The sequence below is a fragment of the Rattus norvegicus genome, chromosome 2 (assembly GCF_021556685.1).
Source record: "Rattus norvegicus strain SHRSP/BbbUtx chromosome 2, alternate assembly SHRSP_T2T, whole genome shotgun sequence".
In the NCBI taxonomy this organism is placed as follows: Eukaryota; Metazoa; Chordata; class Mammalia; order Rodentia; family Muridae; genus Rattus; species Rattus norvegicus.
In genome coordinates this window covers 220,364,966-220,386,573 of record NC_141535.1, presented here as the reverse complement: position 1 = coordinate 220,386,573, position 21,608 = coordinate 220,364,966, and the positions used below count along the sequence as shown (strand labels likewise).

General features: G+C 45.0%; 1 protein-coding gene across 1 annotated transcript in view; it reads right to left on the bottom strand.

The window, feature by feature from the left end:
* Nucleotides 1-11,842: 11,842 nt before the first annotated feature.
* Elovl6 (ELOVL fatty acid elongase 6) overlaps nucleotides 11,843-21,608 on the bottom strand; it is a 107,384-nt gene continuing 97,618 nt past the window's right edge. Inside the window, 2 exon segments of the mRNA NM_134383.3 lie at nucleotides 11,843-13,869; nucleotides 18,597-18,748. Of these exon segments, the coding sequence (NP_599210.1) occupies nucleotides 13,439-13,869; nucleotides 18,597-18,748 (583 nt within the window). The 3' untranslated portion in view covers nucleotides 11,843-13,438.

Here is a 21,608-nt window from a genome sequence, read left to right as displayed (position 1 = left end):
GGCTGCCGAGGACATGGCGAGAAACTGTGGAAGCCATGCTCTCAGACAGGAGAATCCGAGAAGTCAAGCACCGGCAAGGACTCCACTTGGGTCAAACACGTTGAATACAGAGAAATCATTCATCAAAATGACGGAAGAGTCACAGAAACAAATCCAGGACTCATGAGCATTTACGGTGGCTGCGTTCAAACCTGGAAACTGGTTATGTCAGCAGAGTCAGAGCCTTGCCCATCCTGTGTGTATGACTGCAGGTCAGACTGGCGGGGTGGCACTGGGCAGTGGTTCTCTTATCTGTGGTCTGATATCCTGCATATCAGATATTTACATTATAGTTCACAACAGCATCAAAATGACAGTTATGAAGTAGCAGCAAAATAGTTTTATGGTTGGGTGTCATCGTGGCATGAGAACTGTATTAAAGATTGAGTCTAACTGCATTTGGAAGGTTGAGAACTACTACTCTACGGTAGGGAATGGTTTCTTTTGGTTAGATCTTAATGCACAGGAAGTCTAGGTAATACATATGGGGAAAGGAAAGGCACAACACTAAGCTTGTGCTTCATCTTTTAAGGACACAAATGATTGAGGAAGTCGTCAAAACAGATACTAAGACTCTAGGGAGGATGTCAGGAGGAACTGACACACGGCAAAGGCAAGGTAGCGAAGTCAAGTTTATAAGGAGAGAGTTGGGGTTGGGGATTTAGCTCAGTGGTAGAGCGCTTGCCTAGGAAGCGCAAGGCCCTGGGTTCGGTCCCCAGCTCCGAAGGGGGGAAAAAAAAAAAAGGAGAGAGTTGTTCCCACTGACCTGTGGGAACGGGCCTCCCAGCATGGGCACCGAAGCACACAGTGTGCCTCCAGGTAGAAGCAGCCCAGGCACCTAGGAATCACCTCCAGTGTTCTTATAAAATCTCTATGCCTGTATCCCATTCAATTCTCATTAATAGGCAATGCCAGGGAACAGAGAAATTAGCTAAATGATACCATGAGCTGACAGAAAAGCCCAGAATGGTGAACTCTCTTAGGAACAAGCTATTTTTGAAAAAAATCTCTGCAAATGGAAAAAAGGGGAAATGTTGAAGCCGGGTGTGGTGCTGCCCCCTTGTCACCCCAACACTGAGACAGGATCACAAGTTCAAGGCCAGCTGGGAACTAAAGAGACAGACAGGCCTCTTGGGGATAGCCATAGGCTTCATTTTAAATTTTTGTTTCATGTGTGTGTGTGTGTAAGTGTGTGTGAATGTGTGAGTGTGTGTGTGTGAGTGTGTGTGTGAATGTGTGTGAATGTGTGTGAATGTGTGTGTGAATGTGTGTGTATGTGTGTATGTGTGTGTGAATGTGTGTGTATGTGTGTGTGAATGTGTATGTGTGTATGTGTGTGTGAATGTGTGTGTATATGTGTGTATGTGTGAGTGTGTGTGAATGTGTGTGTGTGAATGTGTATATGTGTGTGAATGTGTGCATGTGTGTGTGAATGTGTGTGTGTGAATGTGTGTGTATATGTGAATGTGTGTGTGAATGTTTGTGTGTGTATATGTGTGTATGTGTGAGTGTGTGTGAATGTGTGTGTGTGAATGTGTGCATGTGTGTGTGAATGTGTGTGTGTGAATGTGTATATGTGTGTGTGAATGTGTGTGTGTGAATGTGTGTGTATATGTGTGTATGTGTGAGTGTGTGTGAATGTGTGTGTGTGAATGTGTGCATGTGTGTGTGAATGTGTGTGTGTGTATGTTTGTGTGTGTATGTGTGTTTGTGTGTACTTGTTCCACAGCACGTGTGGAGAGTAGAGAACAACTTCTGAGAGTTTTCTCCTTTCACAATGTGTCTGTCCTGGAGACTGAAGTAACGATGGAAGGGTTGTGGGACGTGGCTATATCCATCTCTCCAGGTCAATTATGGACTTTTAAAACGCATATAGGATGCTACATGATAGAAACTACTACGTTTGCAAACTTTTATAACATCAATAGCATGGTTATATAACAAGGAGAAAATGTCTCTGGAGGAAAATGCTTTTGAAGTGCTTAATGGTAGAATGTCATGCCTGAAGTTTGCTTCAAAATAAATATGGTAGGAGAATTAGTCATGGAGTATGACGGTGCTGTGCTCTACTCTGGCCATGCTCTCTACCCTTTCATTTCCTAAAACTCTCCCGATAGAAGGTTTGATTGCTGGCTGATAACAATACAGTTACTAATCAGACTATCAGGAGCATTTAAAAATGCAGTGGCTATGTCACGTTGCCCTCTATGCACAGGTAGCTTTTAGTGTGCACCGTTTAGTGAAAGCTGGAATAATTTTTGGATGTAAGATATGGTTTTCTTGACAATTAAACTTTATGTAGTGAAGGGGGAGAGAGAGAGAGAGAGAGAGAGAGAGAGAGAGAGAGAGAGAGAGAGAGAGAGAGAGAGAAATATGGAAACATAATATTCTGTTTGCGCTGAGTATTGGACTGTGGGCTGTAGGCTGGACGCTAACGAAGGCTAAGCTCTAGTGACTCGTTGCCTGGGGCCAGCTATTACCATGGATAGTGCAGGAGTAGAAAGTGCACGGAGATCTTAGAGGAAATGTATGTCTGTCAGAGAGGAGCTTCATACATCTCCACAAGTTAGCGCCAACCGCCTGAAGAAAGCTCCATGAACGGCTCGCTGGCTCTGTGTGGATAAAAGCAATTCCTCGGCCGAGACCAGGGACAGTTTTCTTCCCATGGTTTCCTTACAGATGCTTAAAAATGGAAGATTAGCAGGTAGTGTGCGTCAAATCATACTTCTAAGTCACAGGCTTGGACGACAGGTGCATGTTTACCTAGCATTTTATAGGAGAAATCCCGGCTGGGATGCTTTGAAAATAATCATCTTCAGGGACTTGGCTATGTCCAGGGGGGTCAAGTTTCTTTCAGCAGAAAGCAGAAAGCCTGTGTAGGAAGGATGCAAATGCAAATGCTCTCTCTTTCTCTCTTTCCCCCCTCCCTTCCCCTTCCCTCTCTCCCTCCCTCTCTCTCCCTCTTTCCCTCCCTCTCTCCCCCTCCCTCTTTCCCTCCCTCCCTCTCCCCTTCTCCCCCCTCTCCCCTTCTCCCTCCCTCCATGTCTCTCTCTCCCTCTCTCCCTCCCTCTTTCCCTCTCTCCCTCCCTCTCTCTCCCTCTTTCCCTCTCCCCTTCTCCCCCTCCCTCTCCCCTTCTCCCTCCCTCCATGTCTCTCTCTCCCTCTCTCCCTCTCTCCCTCCCTCTTTCCCTCTCTCCCTCCCTCCCGCTGTCTCCTCCTCTCCTTTCTTTTGTTCCCCCTAGGTTTGACGTCGTCGGTATCCTGCAGGTTGCTCACTGGGTATCGCAGAGTCTGACCTTCAACTCCCAGCAGTCCTGCAGCTTGACTTCCAGGCATGGATAAAAGTCCTGTTCTTGACAAACTTGCCCCATGAAGAGCACGCTAAAGTGGGATGGACACCCATTTCACTTTACATTTTTAAGGCCAGCCTGGGTTACAGGAGACCCATCTTTTTTTTTTTTTTTTTTTTTTTTTTTTTTTTTTTTTTTTTCTGGGGCTGGGGACCGAACCCAGGACCTTGCGCCTCCTAGGCAAGCGCTCTACCACTGAGCCAAATCCCCAACCCCCCATTTCACTTTAAATCCGGGTGTTTAAATGTGTACAATGGCCTGGTTATTATAAATTGTGTTGTGCAGAAGTTTAAGCTACATAATACAGACGTTACTCTCTGTCGCCTTAAACATTCTTTTTTTTTTTTTGCTTCACAATATTAATGTTAGAGGTGAGCCTATAGTGAAAATAAATAAATAATAAATAATAAATAAATAAATGATCATCCTGGGGCAAGTTAGAAAGATGTCAGTCAGTAGTGGACATTCTCGGAAGCCTCTTTTCCCCCCTCAAAGGTCTTGGCTTCTTTTTTGTGGATGAATGTACAAAACCAAACACTATACCACCCGCACTGAAATATGGTATAATTATTGAAACGTATTTGTGTATTGACACCTACATCTGATTCTCTAAGTTCTGACTATAGTTCCTATTTTGAACAAAGGATGGGTGGGGACTTTATTGGTGGATGTTTGGGGTATCATTGCTTGGAGTAAGTTGTAACAGCTGGAGAAGAGAAAGAAACAATAGGAGAGGTGACGATATTGACCAGCATTCATTCTTCCAGCAGTTCCAGGTATCGACAGCTATGATAAGGCCCTGCAGGTATTCTCTATGTCAGTCCTCTACCCAGTCAAACCATCCTTTGCATAAATGAAAAACTGAGTCCCAGAATGGTCAAATACCTACAGAGTTCTCCAGACCTACACTCTCAAGCCTGAAAGAGGGCGCTTGTCAATCCCAGACACTGCTCCACAGGAAATGGTGACTTTCCCAATAGGATAAGAAATGCTAATATGCAGAGGTCCCAAACACAGTTCTGCTGTCTAGAAGTGAACATTGTGAGGCTGGGGAGATGGCTAAGTCAGGGGAGCACTCCCGTGCAAGCCTGGGGACATTTGTTTGATCCCCGGCACGCACACACAATTAGCTAGGTGGGGTGGATCCCAGGGGCTCACTGGTCACAGCAAGCTCAGGGCATCTGTGAGATATCTCATCTCAAAATAGAGGGTGGCCAACTGGTGGGGAAGCAGTCATGGCCCTTAGCTTCCAGCTGCATTGCACATACACAAAGAACCAACAGGTGAGTCCTTACAATGGAAAACCACAAGGCCTCTCCTCCCTACACTTGGGCATGAAGAAGCTAGAGATCTACTGTGGCATGTATTGTATTCATAACCGCATATTAATATCCCTTAATTCTTCTAGCAAATCTTTAGTTCTCTACCTGTCCCTAGAAGTCTGGAGTAAAATGGACATGCTAGAACAGACAACCAATGCTGTTTCCTGTGGTAACAAGGTCACAGATGAGGGGCGTCTACTCTGCATACTCCAGCCAGGGAATGGGGCGCATGTGATGGCTCTGAGGAACAAATTCAATCTCAGTAATTGTCTGCTTGAGCTTTTAACTCAAAAAGCCAACCCCCCACTGCAAGGGTTGGACTTGTATGGGACTAAGTATGTTTTCACTCTATGATGTTCCTGTGCCTGTGTGCCTGTGCCATCTATGTGCATGTAGGTACACACAGGTGACAGAGTCAGATCCCTCTGGACTGCAGTTATAGGCAGGTATAAGTCACCTGATTCAGGTGCTGGTAGTCAAATCCAGGTCTGATAGAAGAACAGTGCATGCTCTTAACTGCCGAACCATCTCTTTCTCTAGCCTCTACACTGTGCTTTTCTAAGAATTACAGCAGGGATTGGGAGTGCTTCCTATTGACCCTGGTAGACTGGAATCTCCTGTTTTGAGGAGGAATGGTTTGGTCCTTGGGGAGAAATCATTGCTTCTTTCAAGCTTCAGTTTGGATATACTACACTCCAAGGATCAGCTTCGAGTTGGTCTTATCTCTTGGTTGGAGGGGGTGGGGGAGGAGCCTGGTGGGCTTCAGTCTTTGGCCTCCCACTGAGCTATGTACTCCAAACCAATCCATGCCTTAACTCCTGGAGTCTGAGTGTTATAGACTCTCTCTCTCTCCTCTCTCTCTCTCTCTCTCTCTCTCTCTCTCTCTCTCTCCCTCTCCCTCTCCCTCTCCCTCTCCCTCTCCCTCTCCCTCTCTCTCTCTCTCTCTCTCTCTCTCTCTCTCTCTCTCTCTCTCTCTCTCTCGTAGTCTGGGTGATTTCAGTCAGTCTCAGAAATGTCTCTACCTATGATAAAGGTAACCTGAGTGGGAGAGCTGGGGCTTTGAGGAAAGGAGCCATAGACAAGGCCCCATTAGGGCAGGTGTAGGGAGCTGAAGAACTAGGTCCGTGAGCTCTACCCAGGAAAACCTCTGACCAGGAGTGGAATAGAGACCCCCCCCCAACTCCTCCAAGAGAGAAGGAGGAGCTTCCTCACAGAACATCTAATCACAGGGAAGCCACAGCTTATGTCACTGCAGAGCCAAGGCAGAGGTGACTGATGGAGAGAAGCAGCTGCTGCTGGCTGGGAACCTGGCTCTGTGGAGAGGTTTCCAGGGCCACGAGAAAAATGCAGTAACAGGCTTAACAAAGACTGGAGGAGGACACCTGATCGCCTGCAAGTCAGCGACCTTTCTTCTGGTGACTTCTAGAGTTAGATGGCAAATGTCAGGGGTATCTGTGGGACCACACACCAGCCTCGGAGGCTAGTGGCTCCCAGTCAGGTTACATACAGTGAACGGATGAGTTGGTAGGGTTGCTTAAGTCGGTATGAAAAGTCAATTTATTTATGTTTTACTGATTTTATTATTTGATAACTCAGTGGAAATCATAATTGCTTCTCTCTTGGAGACCGAGTGCTCATTTTACAAAAATGCTGATATTTTAAAGCAACTCATGTATAACTACGAGCTACGAGCCAGAGGATGCAGGGAACATTTTCTTTCTCCTCACAAGGATATTGGCTGCCTCAAACACCCACAGGAGTTTTCATGAATAAAACATAGCAAAGCAACAGCCTGGGCACACTCAGTGGCAGCGGCAGCGGTGGGGGGGTAGTTTCCCCTGTAGTATAAAAGGAATTAGTGTAGTCGGTAAGAAAGAAAGCTGTGTGTGAAACCCAGGGCTTCCACCCAGGGAGGCCGAAGATAGCAGAGATGACAGAATCCTAGTGTGAGAGGCAGGCCTGAGTCAGGAGGAGGCTGCCACGTGGATTTAACCCTTCGACTTCGTAGTGTGTCACGTGATCGTGATCTCTTCCATAAAGAACTGGACTCCGTAATTACATAATAATAGAGTAAAATCTCAGAGGCACCCACCTCCAGCCAAGGGCAATTTAAAGATGTAAAGGGACTATAGCAAGGAGCATTTGGTTATGATTGATACCTGAACTGATCAACTTAGGAAGAAGGAAGGTTAGTTCTGGTGGTTGTGGAGGCTGTAGTCTGGGACTGGCTGGTCTGCTGCTGTAGGAAGAAGCAGCAGAGATGTAAAAGTCCAGTCAGTCCAAACCAGAAATACAGACAGAGAAGGAAAGCTGGTATTTCTGTGTGTTCCGTAGAATACAAGCCCACGCCCATTCACGCACGCCTGTGTTTAGTCGCGTCTGTCAATCTGGTGTCAGAAACAGACATCACCCAAAGAAAGCCTCAGTACAGATGTGTGAAGTCTGGGGAGACACCGGCACAGCAGGCCACTACCGCCGTTTCGGTGACTGTAACTGATCTGATCATTGGTGTAGGCTGTCCACTGTGACCACTGCCTTAAGATACCAAACCAAAGTTCTGAAACAAAACCTGAGCCCACCCTAGTGCCCCACTCCAGTAAAGTGGTGTTGTGATCTCTCAGATTCTGAGTATGATTATTTCACAGCGTTAGGCCACTGCACTATCTATAGCTAGGCAGCGGTAACCTTTATATACTTTCGCTTGGTGTACTAATTTCTGAAACCTGTTTCTTCAGACACATCCGAACAGGAATTATATGTTCATATCTGGCTATCTTCTTACTCCCTCTTTTTATTCGAATAAAAATACTTTATATAATATGCACATACCCCTCATCAACCCCCAGTTAAGAAAGTACATTTAACAGGTGATAGCCGGAATTAAAAAGTTCTATCTTAATGATACATTTAGATATAAGGTGAATGGCATCCTCTGGCTGTGGAAAACCTCCACAGACATCAGGGTCTTGGGTTCAAAACATTAATGCCTTAGAGCAAGGTTCCAAAGAGCCATGAAGGATGACATAAACCACTGAACCACTAACTGCATGCCAGCAGTGGTTGAGCACCCAGCCTTCGACAGGTTAGAGTACCTTAGGGTCAGGGGTGCCTGACCTGGACTGTCCACTGAGGCCTTACTAAGGACATGCTGCCCACTCTCAATGTTTTCTCCAACCTATCGTGCCCTGAAACGTTACTCAGCCTAGTGCCCAGTAGGGGATTGTTTTATTCATTTATATTCAACTTCTTTTCAAATGAATGGCTACGGCAAAATCGCAGTGTCTGAGGGGACTGTATCTCCAGTCCCACCTCCCCCACAGTGGTTTTAACTGGGAGTCTTTCATCCGTCTCAGTAAAACTTCATGAAGAGACGTAAGGCACGGGGGCCGTGTCATCTGTAAGACGTCGTAACCAGGATAGGCATTCTGGAGGAGTCACGCACCTTGTGGAATCGACATCCCCGTGTTCGTAGTCCTTGAGTGTCATCAGTGGGCTGCCAGGGAAAGCAAGTTCAGTGTTAGCCACTCGTGTATCCTAGCAACACATGGTTTATTGGAATGATTTTCCAGAGAATTCTGGAAAGTCCTCTTTGGACGGCTCCAGACCAGACGAAAAACAAAGACAAACATACAAAACCAGAAATAGTTTTAAATCAAAAGTTATGATGACTTTATTTTAAATCTTAATACACCAAAAATATTTTTCAATGTTGTGAGATAAGCACTTGAAAATAAGAATTCCAACACTGCTGTGATTCGCTGTGAGGCTTGAGAGTGAATTTTCCCTCTGGATATGAATCTAGGGCCTAAGAAGCAGAATGCCAGTCATTTTCAGAGTAGCAGTGAGCAAAGCCCAGCCCGATCATGCTCAGACCCACACTTAACTGAAACACATTCACACTAGTAGGAGGCACCGCCAGGCGACATCTTGATCATTGTCAACCAGGAGAACCAAAGGCTTGAGCGCCATCAAGCACTGGGGAAATAATATTGTTCAGATGCTAGTGAGTCAGGCTCTTTCTAACGAGTCCTAACTGGGTTGCAAACGTGGTTGCAATCTGATCCAACAGACCAATCAGCTAAGTATACTCCAGGAAAACTCGACTATAATAATGCTGTTGTTTTGTGGGTGGGCATGGACAACTGGTGAGTGACACAGAAAATACCTGGATTTGGCTTTGTCTGACTTGCAATCGGAGTAGTTTCCAAGACCGCCCCCACCCCAAAACAACCTAGATGGCTCTGCACCACCAGAATAACTGTAGGAAACGATTGCTAGAAAATAGAAACGTGGGTATCTACCGCTCTGAGAACCCTAACTTTCCAAGTATCTGGGGGATGGGGACAGTACTGGGTTACACGACAGACTTTTGGGTTTTCTGGGACTGCTCCGAGTAGGTGAACGTCAACTGGCCCTTTCACCTGTGGCTCCTGCTTTTATGGCTCATGCACGGTTATAAGCACAGTCTGTCCCAACAGGCACTGAGAATTCTCTACAGGTACCGACATCTGCTTTGGGTCACTATCAGGTACAGAGGACGGTGGCTCAAATGACCGACTAGGATGCAGAGCTTCATACTGTGTGTTCAGACCAAACGGGGCACCCTTGCTTCATGAGCTGCCACTCCGATATGCAGAAGTAACCTAGGATTATGTTGTGAATCCTCACTCAAATCACTTTCTGACGGCAGGGATCTCAGGCACCAGAAATGGGTGCTGGATATAAGAACAGGGACAGAATCATCTTAAGCAGTAGGTCACATGACCACAGACTCTACTGCTGTCCCAAACTGATAGCAAACTATTTATTATCAAAACAAAGACTGGACAAAGGATGCACTGGAAGGCTAGAAAGCTCTGGGCTGCCCTCCAGCACTGACACCGTCACAGCTTTTCAGAACCATGTCTAGACATCGATCCTGCCGATGCACTCAAAGCTTGGAACACAAGGGGTGGGGGTCTACTTCGTCTCCGTTCTCCTAGGAACTCACTTGACACAGGCCATCCAATAGTCAAGGACCCGTTACCTATGCCTGGAAAAGGCTCTCAGAAAAAGGGCTGACTCAGTTTCTGTACCTTGTATTTCCTGAGCAAAAGCTCCTTCTATCAGAACAAGATAGCAAGTAACCAGACACTCTCAGGTAACTGAGCAGCCTGGGAATATAGCCAGACTTCTGGAACATTCTACCCCAGTATAATAGTGCTTTGTAACTCTGTGACAGGCTTATCTTACCATGAAGATATAAAACAAACAAACAAACAAAAAACAATCTGTGGTTATCTTCTCTGGAAGTGTTCTCCTAGGCTCCTGTAGATATTCCACCCACATGAAGCTTCTGACTGAGCTACATTGGTAAGTGGACCAATCGGTCTCATTTTATAAATAAAGACAGCCAGAGGACTAGTAAACGTGCTTTCTCCTACAGCAATCCACTTGTTGTCCAGTCCCTTCCAGTCTTGACTTTCTACAGTGCAGAAGCATAGAGCTATGGAAGCTGGCGGGGAGAAACACTGCTTGAAATATGCTGTAATTTTAAATCAATACTTTGGCCTGGCATTGGAGTATAAATACAATAAATAAATAATAAGGATAGCTGTTATTTTCTCACAAGTGACACTAGAAGGTCCAGATTTTAAAAAAACAAAAAACAAAAAAAACCTCCTACTGTGTGAATGGAGTGATTCTCACTAGAATTTCATTGCAAAACTCACACATTTGAGTTGATGCTCAGACCTAGTGAACGCAACTGCATTTGTATGAAATCTCGGATTCGTGTTCATTCAATCCAGGAATTAAGTTTTCACCACACCGGGATTGGAATGCAGTGAGAAGAAATCTTCGATAGAAAGGTAATCTATTGCAGCATAGTGGGGCAGCTACAAAAACTTGCTTGCCCGGAATGTTCACCGACAGTAGCACTATCTACGTGGCAGTCAAATTCCCTGGCAGGTTTCAGATGTGTCATAGGCCAGTGGTCCAGCCTCGTATCTTGATATAATCAGAGCAGCTAAGCTGATATGTTAAAAACCGTGTGCTGAGCCTATATCAGAATTCTGTTTTTTGTTTATTTTTTTTTTTAAAAAAACATGTGGCTTTTTTCTTCCCATGATGAACACTGGAATTGCCTGTAGCCATAGTTAGCTGGTTTAGAAACTATTCATTATATATTCATCCTGCGAATGAAAAGTCTTAAGTTATTTTACAAGTGAGGAGAGCGAGAAGCAAGCATTGAGATTAAAGTGCTTTGGAAGCATAGCTTAGTCTCTCTCTTTTTTTTAAAAGTTTATGCTTATGATTTCCATATGGTAACCTGTATTCTATGATAAATATCTGAATTAAACTGAGCCAACCAGATGAGCCTCGGGCTGGCCTTTTGATTTAGACTCAAGTCAACTGGTAATGTGGCCCTCTTGGTTCATTATCTTGTTCACTTTCTTCTATAAGGCAAGGGGAAGGTTTATTATTGTACACTACTGTGCATTTACAAAGCTCGAAAGGAACAAGTGTGTCCTAAGACTCCGCTGGACGGAGCGGCTTCTGGACTTTCTTAACTTCTACCCTCATGGCAGAACATCCCTCCAGCCACGACTCATTTCATCAGCCGCCACACAATATTAGCATGGATACCACAGCTGACTCCAGCCCCTGCTTGGCTCTCTCCCCTGGCCTTTCAGTCACGACTCGATCTGCACGGATTCCTTGCTCACCCTTGATCCCATTCCCGCCGAACAGAATCAAATTTATTCTTTCCCGATTCCACACGTAAACAAGCCACACGAAAAACACCCATGCCACCTCTCACGGAAAGGCTGAGCAGCTGTTTCATGAAGGACAGCACAGTTAAAGCTAAAATAATATAAAAATAATTTGAGGAAAAAAAATCCCTTTTACTGTACACTCTCAAGTAAGATAGGTGATAGCTTCTGCTAGCCAAAAATTGTGTTACTACTGATCCGAGCTCTACAACTCTGTGTACCTCACAGTTCTGTGCGTATGTGGCTACACGTCTAATCTACGCAGTGTAGTAGCCTAATTGTTCCTCTAGTTTGCCTAATCATTAAACTACTTAACCAATTAGAATACTATTATGTCACATTGAACAACTTTATGTAATTGCATCTTTGAAATATTAGGAACATCGACACATTTATTTGGCTTGTAAAGGACTGAAATATTACAGATAACATTGTCTAGCTTTCTTCTTCTTTTCTTTCTTTCTTTTTTTTTTTAAGAATATGGCTCTTAATACATTGACTTTCTGAGTTCCCAAGTGAAAGTCACTTTAAAAATTTTTTATGAAGCTTACTTGAAGCATAGAGGTTCTCTCTCTTCTGATTTGGTCAAATATATGTCAGGTGTTTGACAGCACTTAGAACTTAACTTAGGGTTTAATCTACGCAGGCCCTTTGTGGTCAGCTATTTCAACCTATTATGAAGTGTTTGTTGAAGCTTCTCACTAAGCCAGCAGAGGGCACTTCTCACGCCTCTGCATTGCTGAAGGGAGCGAATGCAGAGGCTGCAGAAACACAGTGTTTACCCCAAATGCAGAGCCCTGCGGATCTGTTTTTGAAAGTCACAAAAATATAGAAAACACAGACTGGGTCATAGGACCTCATTTAGAAAGCCAGGACTATGTGTGAGGTCAAACGGGGAAGGAGGCGAACATGCCATCTGTGTATTGGATGAATCTTCAGTTCTGGTCTCTTCTGATAGTCCTTCCAGCTCCAGGGACGATGGGCTGAGTTTTGTTATAGATAGTACAAGATTCCATTTTCAAGCCAACCAGTCGAGCTTCTTTCTTTTCAATTCCGTATTTACTCCCCCATCCTAAAGTTTGGGGTAATTGAACAACGGCTGCTTCAATTCTCACCGAAGAGCAGAAATAACAGCTGTCAGTGTGATGCTTCAACTGCAGGGTTAGCTATGGGCCGCCTTCTCGGGATTTGGGCTGCATGGTTTTCTTTCTCCCAGAAATAAAGTATCACGGAAGAACTGTCCTCTGCTCCGTTGTAGCAAACGAACAAGCCCGAGGCTGTGCAGTGAAGGGGAAGGTATCTACCTTTTTGACTTTCAGTTACAGTAAAAAGAATTAAGACATCTTTTGTCAAGGAGTTACAAGCTAACTTCTTTAAAAGGCTTAGGTTTTTGCAAAAGCATTGCTGTCCTAGATAGAAACCCTGTCGCTTACCGTTTATCTTTTCTACCAGCTCTGGTTTCCTGTGGAAAAGATTGTGTGTGTGTGTGTGTGTGTGTGTGTGTGTATGTGTGTATGTGTGTGTGTGTGTGTATGTGTGTGTGTGTGTGTGTCCGCATGCGCGTGGGTGTGCTCACACAGTTTGAAAAGGGGAAACTCCTTTATCCTTAGAGAAAAACAAAACAAAACAAAACAAAAAACTCTGAATAGATCTCCCCCCTCTTCCTGCAGTGTTTTGCTTGCTGTCCACTAATCTCCTTGCCCATGGCTGCCTTGGCTTCTAGTGTGTTCTAGAGTTGACAGGTAAGAGGGAAGGGGGTCCCTCAGCAGCAGTGTTCTCAGTGAGTCCTCACCCAAAAAGGATCATAAACTTACAACCTAATCTTCACTCCCAAGCTGCCTTGGGCTTAGCGTCTGCTCATAATGTTTTGTTTTGTTTTAGCTGCACCATATGTGATTCCTTGTGCCATTTTCTTTTTGTCTATTATTTTTCGTGATGACCCTGAGCTATGTCTTCCTCCTCAGCTCTGACACTACTCGGCCTTCGTCGCTTTCTTCACTTTGCCGATGTAGGCCTCAAAGAAGAAATGGCAGAAGAGCAGAAGGTAGCTGAGGTACATGAGTGAGGACCAGAAGATGTTCTGAAAGTGGGAGTAGCACTGGTCATTGTCATGCTGCATCCAGTTGAAGACCAGGTAGTTAATGACACAGCCCATCAGCATCTGAGTGATCTGGGACAACGTGATGAACATGGCAAACTTCCGGGAGACCCGGAAACCCGCAGCCCGCAAGGCGTAGTAAGAGTACATGACGGCGTGTACGCCATAGTTCATAGTCATGAACCAACCACCCCCAGCTACCATGTCTTTATAGGAGTACCAAGAGTACAGGAGCACAGTGATGTGGTGGTACCAGTGCAGGAAGATCAGCTTCTGCTTCCTCAGAATGATGAATATCGTATCACCTGGAAGACAAGGAGTGGAACAAAGCTACGTGAGTGAGGACCAAGGCTGGCTCTAAGGAGTAGAGCAGACATCTTGAACAAGCAAGACGGGCTACTCTTCAATATCGTCAACAGAACATTGTATCAGCTTCTGATCTGAAAAATGGACATTACCAACCAGATTCAACCATCCATAACAGGAAAAATGACCAGAAGAGGGACAGGCGACTGGTCTCAGCAAGCAAAACCAGGTGGCAGACTGAAGTACAAACTCAAGTGCCCAACAAAAACACTCCGAGATTTCATGACAGACAAACGGAACCAGTACAACCCAAGGCTTACCCCTCACACACTTGGTGAATGGCCTGGAGTTCTTGGTACAGACAAGGCCAAGTAATGCTGGACCTTGGGAAGCTTCAAGGTTCTGATGGCTGTGGTAGCGTCAATACAGACATTCACCAACAAGTATTATTTACTTCCCTACTGAATTATTAAACCCAATAACTTTGTTTGCTTAGAACTAAAAGCCAAGTTGCCAGTTTCTCAGCCTATTGAAAGCCTCTGCTCTCTTGTGAGATGCTGAATTTTATTATGTCTATAATGACAGAAGGCAATGACCACTCTCGTGTGTATCATTAAGGGCCAAACTCTCCTGGACACTAAACTATACCACTCTGTGCCTTCCTTTCCTCTCCAGACTACAATGTAGACACAACACTTCTAGCTGACCTTTGTTAGTAGTGGAAGGATGGTGGAAGTCTAAGGAATTTCATGTTCAAAACTAATTTAGTCAGTTCTAATCAAGATGGGTCTTAATGAGTCTCTTAACATTCATTAAAATATCAATTTGATACAATACCCAATTGTAGTAAAAGCAATTTGCTGTAATATTATAAGCACTTCATCCTGCCTAACTCTTTAAATATCATCCTATCATATCGACCTTTTTTTTTTCTCTTTTTTTTTTTTTTTCAGAGCTGGGGACCGAACCCAGGGCCTTGCGCTTGCTAGGCAAGTGCTCTACCACTGAGCTAAATCCCCAACCCCGCATGACGACCTTCTTACTTAACAAGACAGCGTGGAAATGCAAGCAGGACCTGCAGTACTGAAATACTCTGTGTTTTCTCCTGTCTGTATGCTTGAGTGTTTCAGTAGGCCTGATTACTTTGGGAGGAAAGCAAGAATGGGAGAACAATCTGTCATGAAATCTTGAAAGCAATATCCATCTAAATTTACACTGAGTCTTGTTCAGAACTCATGTTCAGGATGGCAGAAGCTGAGGATAACTATCTCCATAGTTATCAACATACATACATACATACATGCATACATACATACATACATACATACATACATACATACATACAACCCTGAGGTTCCGGAAGGGCCAACCACGACTCCGTGGACTTGGCTATTACAATTAAATGATAATTTAATTGTAACAGTCTGATGAAACAGTCCAGAATCACTTTCCATTTTCCTGAGTCATGCCAAAACATGGAGTTTGTAGGTACGGCCGAAGCTACAGAGTGACTAAAACATACACGATACCCCAAAGACTGAGAAGGGCTTGATGTTGGCCAACCAATCTTTCTTGAGCAAATATGCCTTGCTATGGAATTGGTACTGGCCAAGTCTAGACATAGGGCTTTGATTTCTTGACGGTATCTGCTTTGTCATTTATCTTTGTTACTTCTGACTCAGGATCAGATGTTGATGGCGATTCCTACAACCCCTGGCTCAGTTATTTTCAGCCAAGAGGCAGCTAGCAGACAAGACACGGTGTTTCTTGTACCCAAGATCTCTGTGTGCCTATGGTGAGGTCAATAGCTACTTTTCTCCCAAGGCAATCACGGCCACCAAGAGATGCACTGATCCAAGTCAGCGTATGTGGCTTGTCACGGACGGCTGAGCTCCTCTTGGAAGAGTTAGCTGAAGAGCTGCCTGGTAGGCACTTCAAAACAACAATGCGCTCAACTGAGCAAGGGCCCAGCCTGACTCACAGCAGATGTTTCCGAGTTTCAACAAAAGCAAATCTCAGCAGGTTTTACTAGGATCCAAACAGTAGGCACTGACCTCTTGGCATGAAGAGGAGAGGGCCAGCCCTTTTGCTCTCTCTCACTAGCAGAGTGGAGTCCTTTAAATCCACTGAAACAAGTTCACTGTTTCCACTGGAATGGAGAAACCTTATTGCCATCACTAGGAGTTTAGTCATGAGGAGTCAGTGGGGGAGTGAGTTTAGTTTCAGTTGGGAGAAGATACAAAGTTCCAGAAATGGACAGTGTTATGGTTACGCCAGGATGTGAACATTATGCTTGCTTAACCCCCAAGGGAAGGGAAGAGACTAGTGAAAACTATAGGTGTGTGCTTTCGAGGAATAGAAAGTTTCACAGTTGAACTCTATGGTGTGTGTGTGTGTGTGTGTGTGTGTGTGTGTGTGTGTGTGTGTCTGTACCTTTCTCTTTGGTGTTCATAAAGGACTCCATAATTCTTAGAACATACAAAGGCAGAGAAGGTAGGATCTAAGGATAAGAAAACTTAAAAGTAATTCTAATGAAGAGACTTTCTTATCAAATGATAATGGTAAGACTTACTAACTGCAAAAGGAGTTAATTTAACCTTTAAAACACACAGGCAAACACTCTGTAAGTGCCAACTGTTTGGATTTTTTGACCTGTGACACTCAGCAGCTGACCCCAGAGACAAGGCCACTCTGTTCCATGTGGTTAAATTAAGAAAGGGTAGCCAGATCTTAAGATCCTTCCACGAAGGATTCTGACTTCCGTGAGGTTACATGAAGGATCTGGAACTGTATGGCAAATGTCACCACACTAGGCTCAGTACAGAACTGTTAGCATAGAGTTTCTACATGTTAGTCAAGGTGAACAACTTCAACAAGAAATGTGAGGGCCTATGATGGAATTCTCAGAACTCATAAAAAAGCTGGATGCGTAGAGCCAGCGAGCGTCTAAGGGATTAGACGGAGACAGGCACAGGGCCAGCGAGCATGGTGTACACTCTAGGAAAACACTGTAGCCCTGGCTGTCCTGGAACATACTCTGTAGAGTAGGCTGGTCTTGAACTCAGAGACCCTCCTGCCTCTGCCTCCTGAGTGCTGGGATGAAAGGCATGCGCCACTCCCTCCCTGAGACCTTAATTCTAATGGTGCAAGTTAAGAACTGAACAAGCAAGGCTGGCCTCCATCCTCCAAATGGGCATTATGTCATGTATATACCCACATCCTACACACCCCCCCCCACACGAATGTGCAAACACACCCCCACAGTCACACAACATGTCCTGGGGCTTGATCTGTACTTACCATATTGTAAGTACAATTGTAAAAATCTGGGTAAAATAGATTTGCATACATCCCAATGGTAGGTGCATTCACTGACTGACTGAATCTATGTCAATACATCTTATTCTCAATTTGTGTTCATGGTGCTCCATGTGTTATGTGCCTACCACGTGTACACGCCCCATTGTTTACCTAGTCAATCTGGATCACGCAGAGACCCGGGATCATATTCTGATCCTCATAGGAAAGGTCTTCAGAGAGATCTTTTGGCTCTCTTTCTTAGTCTTTGACCTCGGAAGTCAGCCATCAATCCAACTGCCAGCTATTCATAGGCGGTGGACTTATAGCACATTGTGACACGTGGCTCAGCTGCTCCCCAACACACTGGAGAGAACTTGTATCTACATGGATGTGTGACCTCGAACTGTGAGGTGCTCACAAAACACCACGGTCAGAACAGATCGAAGAAGTCTCCTGATAAACCTACGCCCTCTCGCCTCTGGCTAAAGGAGAGAAAAAACAATGAACCTTCTAACTCCACAATTCAATTTAATTTCACTAAAGCCATATAATTATTAATCTTGGATTGGAGGTATTAGGAATCCCAGATAGAAGAGCGACCTGTCTTCCTCAAGAAGAACACACACCAGTTTGTGAGCTAGCGGCTGTTAGGTCTTCACTCAGACCCCCGCCCTCCCAGTGGATTCCTTACTCTGGCAATAAGGACAGATATTAGAAAACTGTGCTCACAACAGGTCCATGACATAAGCTGCCAATGCTTCAGCAAACCTAATTTCGAGACCACCAAACGGTGAGGAGAATCTGGTGAGCAGAATCTAAGCAGAGCGAGAATTTCTCGCAGGTGTCCTACATTCACTTTCCCTAGGGCCAGACTCAGGGGTGAGTAAACCAAGCAGCAGAAGTCAACAGTTAGTGTCCGACAATGAGAACGACACGAGCCCTTGAAGGGAAGCTTGATCTCCCAGTCTGGATCTTGGCTGTGGAGATAAATGCTTGCTTATCTCCGTGACTTGGAAACCATGGCCCCGTCTTTTTCTCCGATTTTAACGTTAGCTCAGCTGTTAATGGGCCTTAGCGAAGAGAGCGTGTGTTATTTTATAAATCCCGAGAGTGGCCTATTTTTAGTATTGCTAGGAAATTGGCATTTGAAAACTCCTTTTCTATCAATATACATAACGTGCGGTGACTTAAAACGGAGCGAGCAAAGGGGTGGGAGAGAGTCGGTCAAATTTTTAAAGTTCAAGCATTCTAGCTTTTCGGCAACCAGCAAAGACAGACCTACACGTTGTACGTTTCTTTGTCCATTCTTAGTAAGTCCTGTGCATGTGGAGCTGCAATGGAGGTGGGTGTGGGTGTGGGTGTGGGTGTGGGTGTGGGTGTGGGTGTGGGTGTGGGTGTGGGGGTGGAAACAGAAGCAGACACTCACCTAGTTCGGGTGCTTTGCTGAGCACAAACGCGTAAGCCCAGAATTTGCTGACAGGTCCGTTGTAAAAACTCTGGTCACAAACTGACTGCTTCAGGCCTTTGGTCATCAAAATGTACAGCATGTAAGCACCAGTTCGAAGAGCACCGAATATACTTTCGAAAGGAAGAGGAAAAAAAAATAAAGAAAAGAAACACCAGTCAGGGGACCAATTTCACTGTTGACATTAACCTTTGTTACGGTCTGAGTATGAATTAACCCCCATTCATCTCATTCTTCTGAACCCTCGTCCCCAGCGGATGGTCTGTTGGAAGGTGCTGGGACATTTACAAGGTAAAGCTCCTGCCGAGACAAAGCATGCCACTGGACATGGCTCTGAAGCTCTATGGCCTGGTCATAGTTCCTGTCTTCTCTGTCACCGGACTGTGATGGATCAAGACCAGCTACCCGAGGTTCCTCCTGCCACATCTCCCTCCCCCAAATGATGTGCTGTATAACTAAAACAGCCATTCTTTTTTTTTTAAAGATTAACTTATTTATTCTATATAAGTACACTGTAGCTGTCTTCAGACGCCCCAAAAGAGGTCATCAGATCTCATTATAGATGGTTGTGAGACACCATGCAGTTGCTGGGATTTGAACTCAGGACCTCTGGAAGAACAGTCAGTGCTCTTAACCCCTGAGCCATCTCTCCAGCCCTAATACAGCCATAGTTAAAGGAGCTAGCACAACTCTTGGTACTTTGCTTTGAAGACTGTTTGCCCTCATCTGTGTTCTGGAATGAGGTCTTGGAAATTTAGAGCCAGGTCTCACTAGGATTTCATGTGGACCTATTTCCTCCTGGGAACTAGTTCGCTGACAGGAGACAGAAGAGCTGTATGTCCTTGGTGTTACCTCAGCTCTGTCTGCATCCAGTCACTTTTCAAGTCCCACTGGCTCTTATTGAAAGCCCATTAGTGTCTTTAAGCTAACTCTCCCTCCACATCTGGACCCGATTCCTTGGCTCTTGCTGCAGGGATCCAAGCTGCTGGGCCTGTCCATGTCCTCTGGTTCTGTCATCATCTGTGTCTATACTAGGAGAACCTTCTAGACTTATTTCTACTACCAGTCTGGTGAAGAAGAGCTCAGTATTCACCCAACTGTGTACACAAACTACCAACACTGTTCTTCGTCTGATATGCTTCCCTTCACACAGTCACAGATGTTTCATAAAAGTGCCAAAAAGGGGAAAGCTTACTGACAATATACACATAAAACAAACAAAACCCCCCTTCAACCAGGACCTGATGAGGAAACAGGAGCATTTTGGAACATACGCAATACTGTAACTGGAAACATTAAAGCACTTGGCAGTTGGAGCAAGGAGATGCGATTGTGAGTGAACCCTTTAGGTGTGTGACCCAGGGAGAGATGTGTCGGCCTCCCCTTCTCCTCGCCATAGGATACCATAGTCTCCCAGAAGTCAGTGGGAGCTACGTGAATGATCCACTGTGGGACGAAGTGGCATCCTCACCAGGTTGGGTAATGGAATTTTCCAAGAGGAGATACAGAAACACTTTCTCTGTGGAAGAGTTTCAAGTCACTCCGCTATCAGACCATCAACTTTGTCCACTACATACATAGAACAAAACGTTGATTTTGCTGAGATTTAAGGAAATTAAATCGACTTCCCCATTACTGTCTAAATCAGGACTGGAAGCATCATCTCTAAGGACAGTGTCCCTCATTACAATAGATACTGTGACTTCTTCGTTATTGATGCAATTTATCCTTCCGTGGCCCTCTGCACCCAGCTGCCCCTCCCGACTCTTGACCGGGAATCACATGATTCTGAATGGCTTCTTTACCGCTCACCTTCACCTCCCGATGTTCTGCTCTGTGTGCCAGCACGGCTGGGTACGGCCCGTTCTCTGCCTCAGGGCTTTTTGAGTACTCTTCCCTCTGGAAGCTTATTGGTATTTACCCCAAGGCTGGCTCCTGGTCCCTTTCAAATCTCGAATAGGTATTATTATCTCCTGGTGAGGATGCCTCCACATTTAGATTCTATAGCCCTAACGTAGAGACAGTGGTCTGGATTTCACCGGACAAGTTGCATAATGGAAATTTTCATTCCTGACTCGACTCCCTCTCCTTTTGCTTCCCTTAGATGATGGTTCAGCTTTAATATGCAAGGTTCCAACTTTTCCAAATTAAGGTTTTTACATCTTAGACACTCTGATGTTTTGGAAGAAACACAGATGTCCCATCCATCCAATGTCTGGTTGTCTGAGGAAGAGTCAAATCTCCCCCTTCATACTAAGAGTCTTGTTCAAGGTGTCCCAGTCTTCTAAGAACATCAAACACCTTATGTAGAGTTTAGGAGCAATCTTGAGTATATAAGCCAGTTTTAGCACCCCCATTTTCCTCAGGAGCGGTCTGTTAGAGTACATGTGGCCAGTCCTAGCCAAATGGGTTGGGAAAGGTTTCTTTGTTCTCTAATAGGCATTGTTTGAAAATTCAGCGGGCATTTTGCAGCTATGAGGACAAAGTCCAGCCAGGACAGCAAAACAGGTGGTGTGGATGTGGCTGAGGTGGTGAATAAATTGCATTTCAGAAACCAATCTCGCTAAGTCATTTGGAAACTTTCTTCCTATTACCTGCAGCCCAAAGCCCTAGGTAAATCCAACACACGGGTGTGACTTTCAATTGACTTGTTTCTTTAACACTTGGTGCCGTTCACCTTTGTGGGTCAAAAGTGCAGGTAGTCATGGGTACTGCTGGAACAGTGTATACTGTACACACGATGCTTATCTCGCATCCTATACCAATAGAGGGACTGTCAGTGACTTCTGCAAAGTCTAAAGCAAGTGTGTGGTACTCTTCAAAACACATCGGCTACATCTGGGACTTTTCTGTGTGAGTCTATTTTGTAAACCATAACCTTCCCCATCATACCCAGCCCATCAGACATACCCGAAACCCATGTGGCCCAGAGATGTTTCTCTACTGTAGTGCTGTCCGATTGACTGCAAGTGG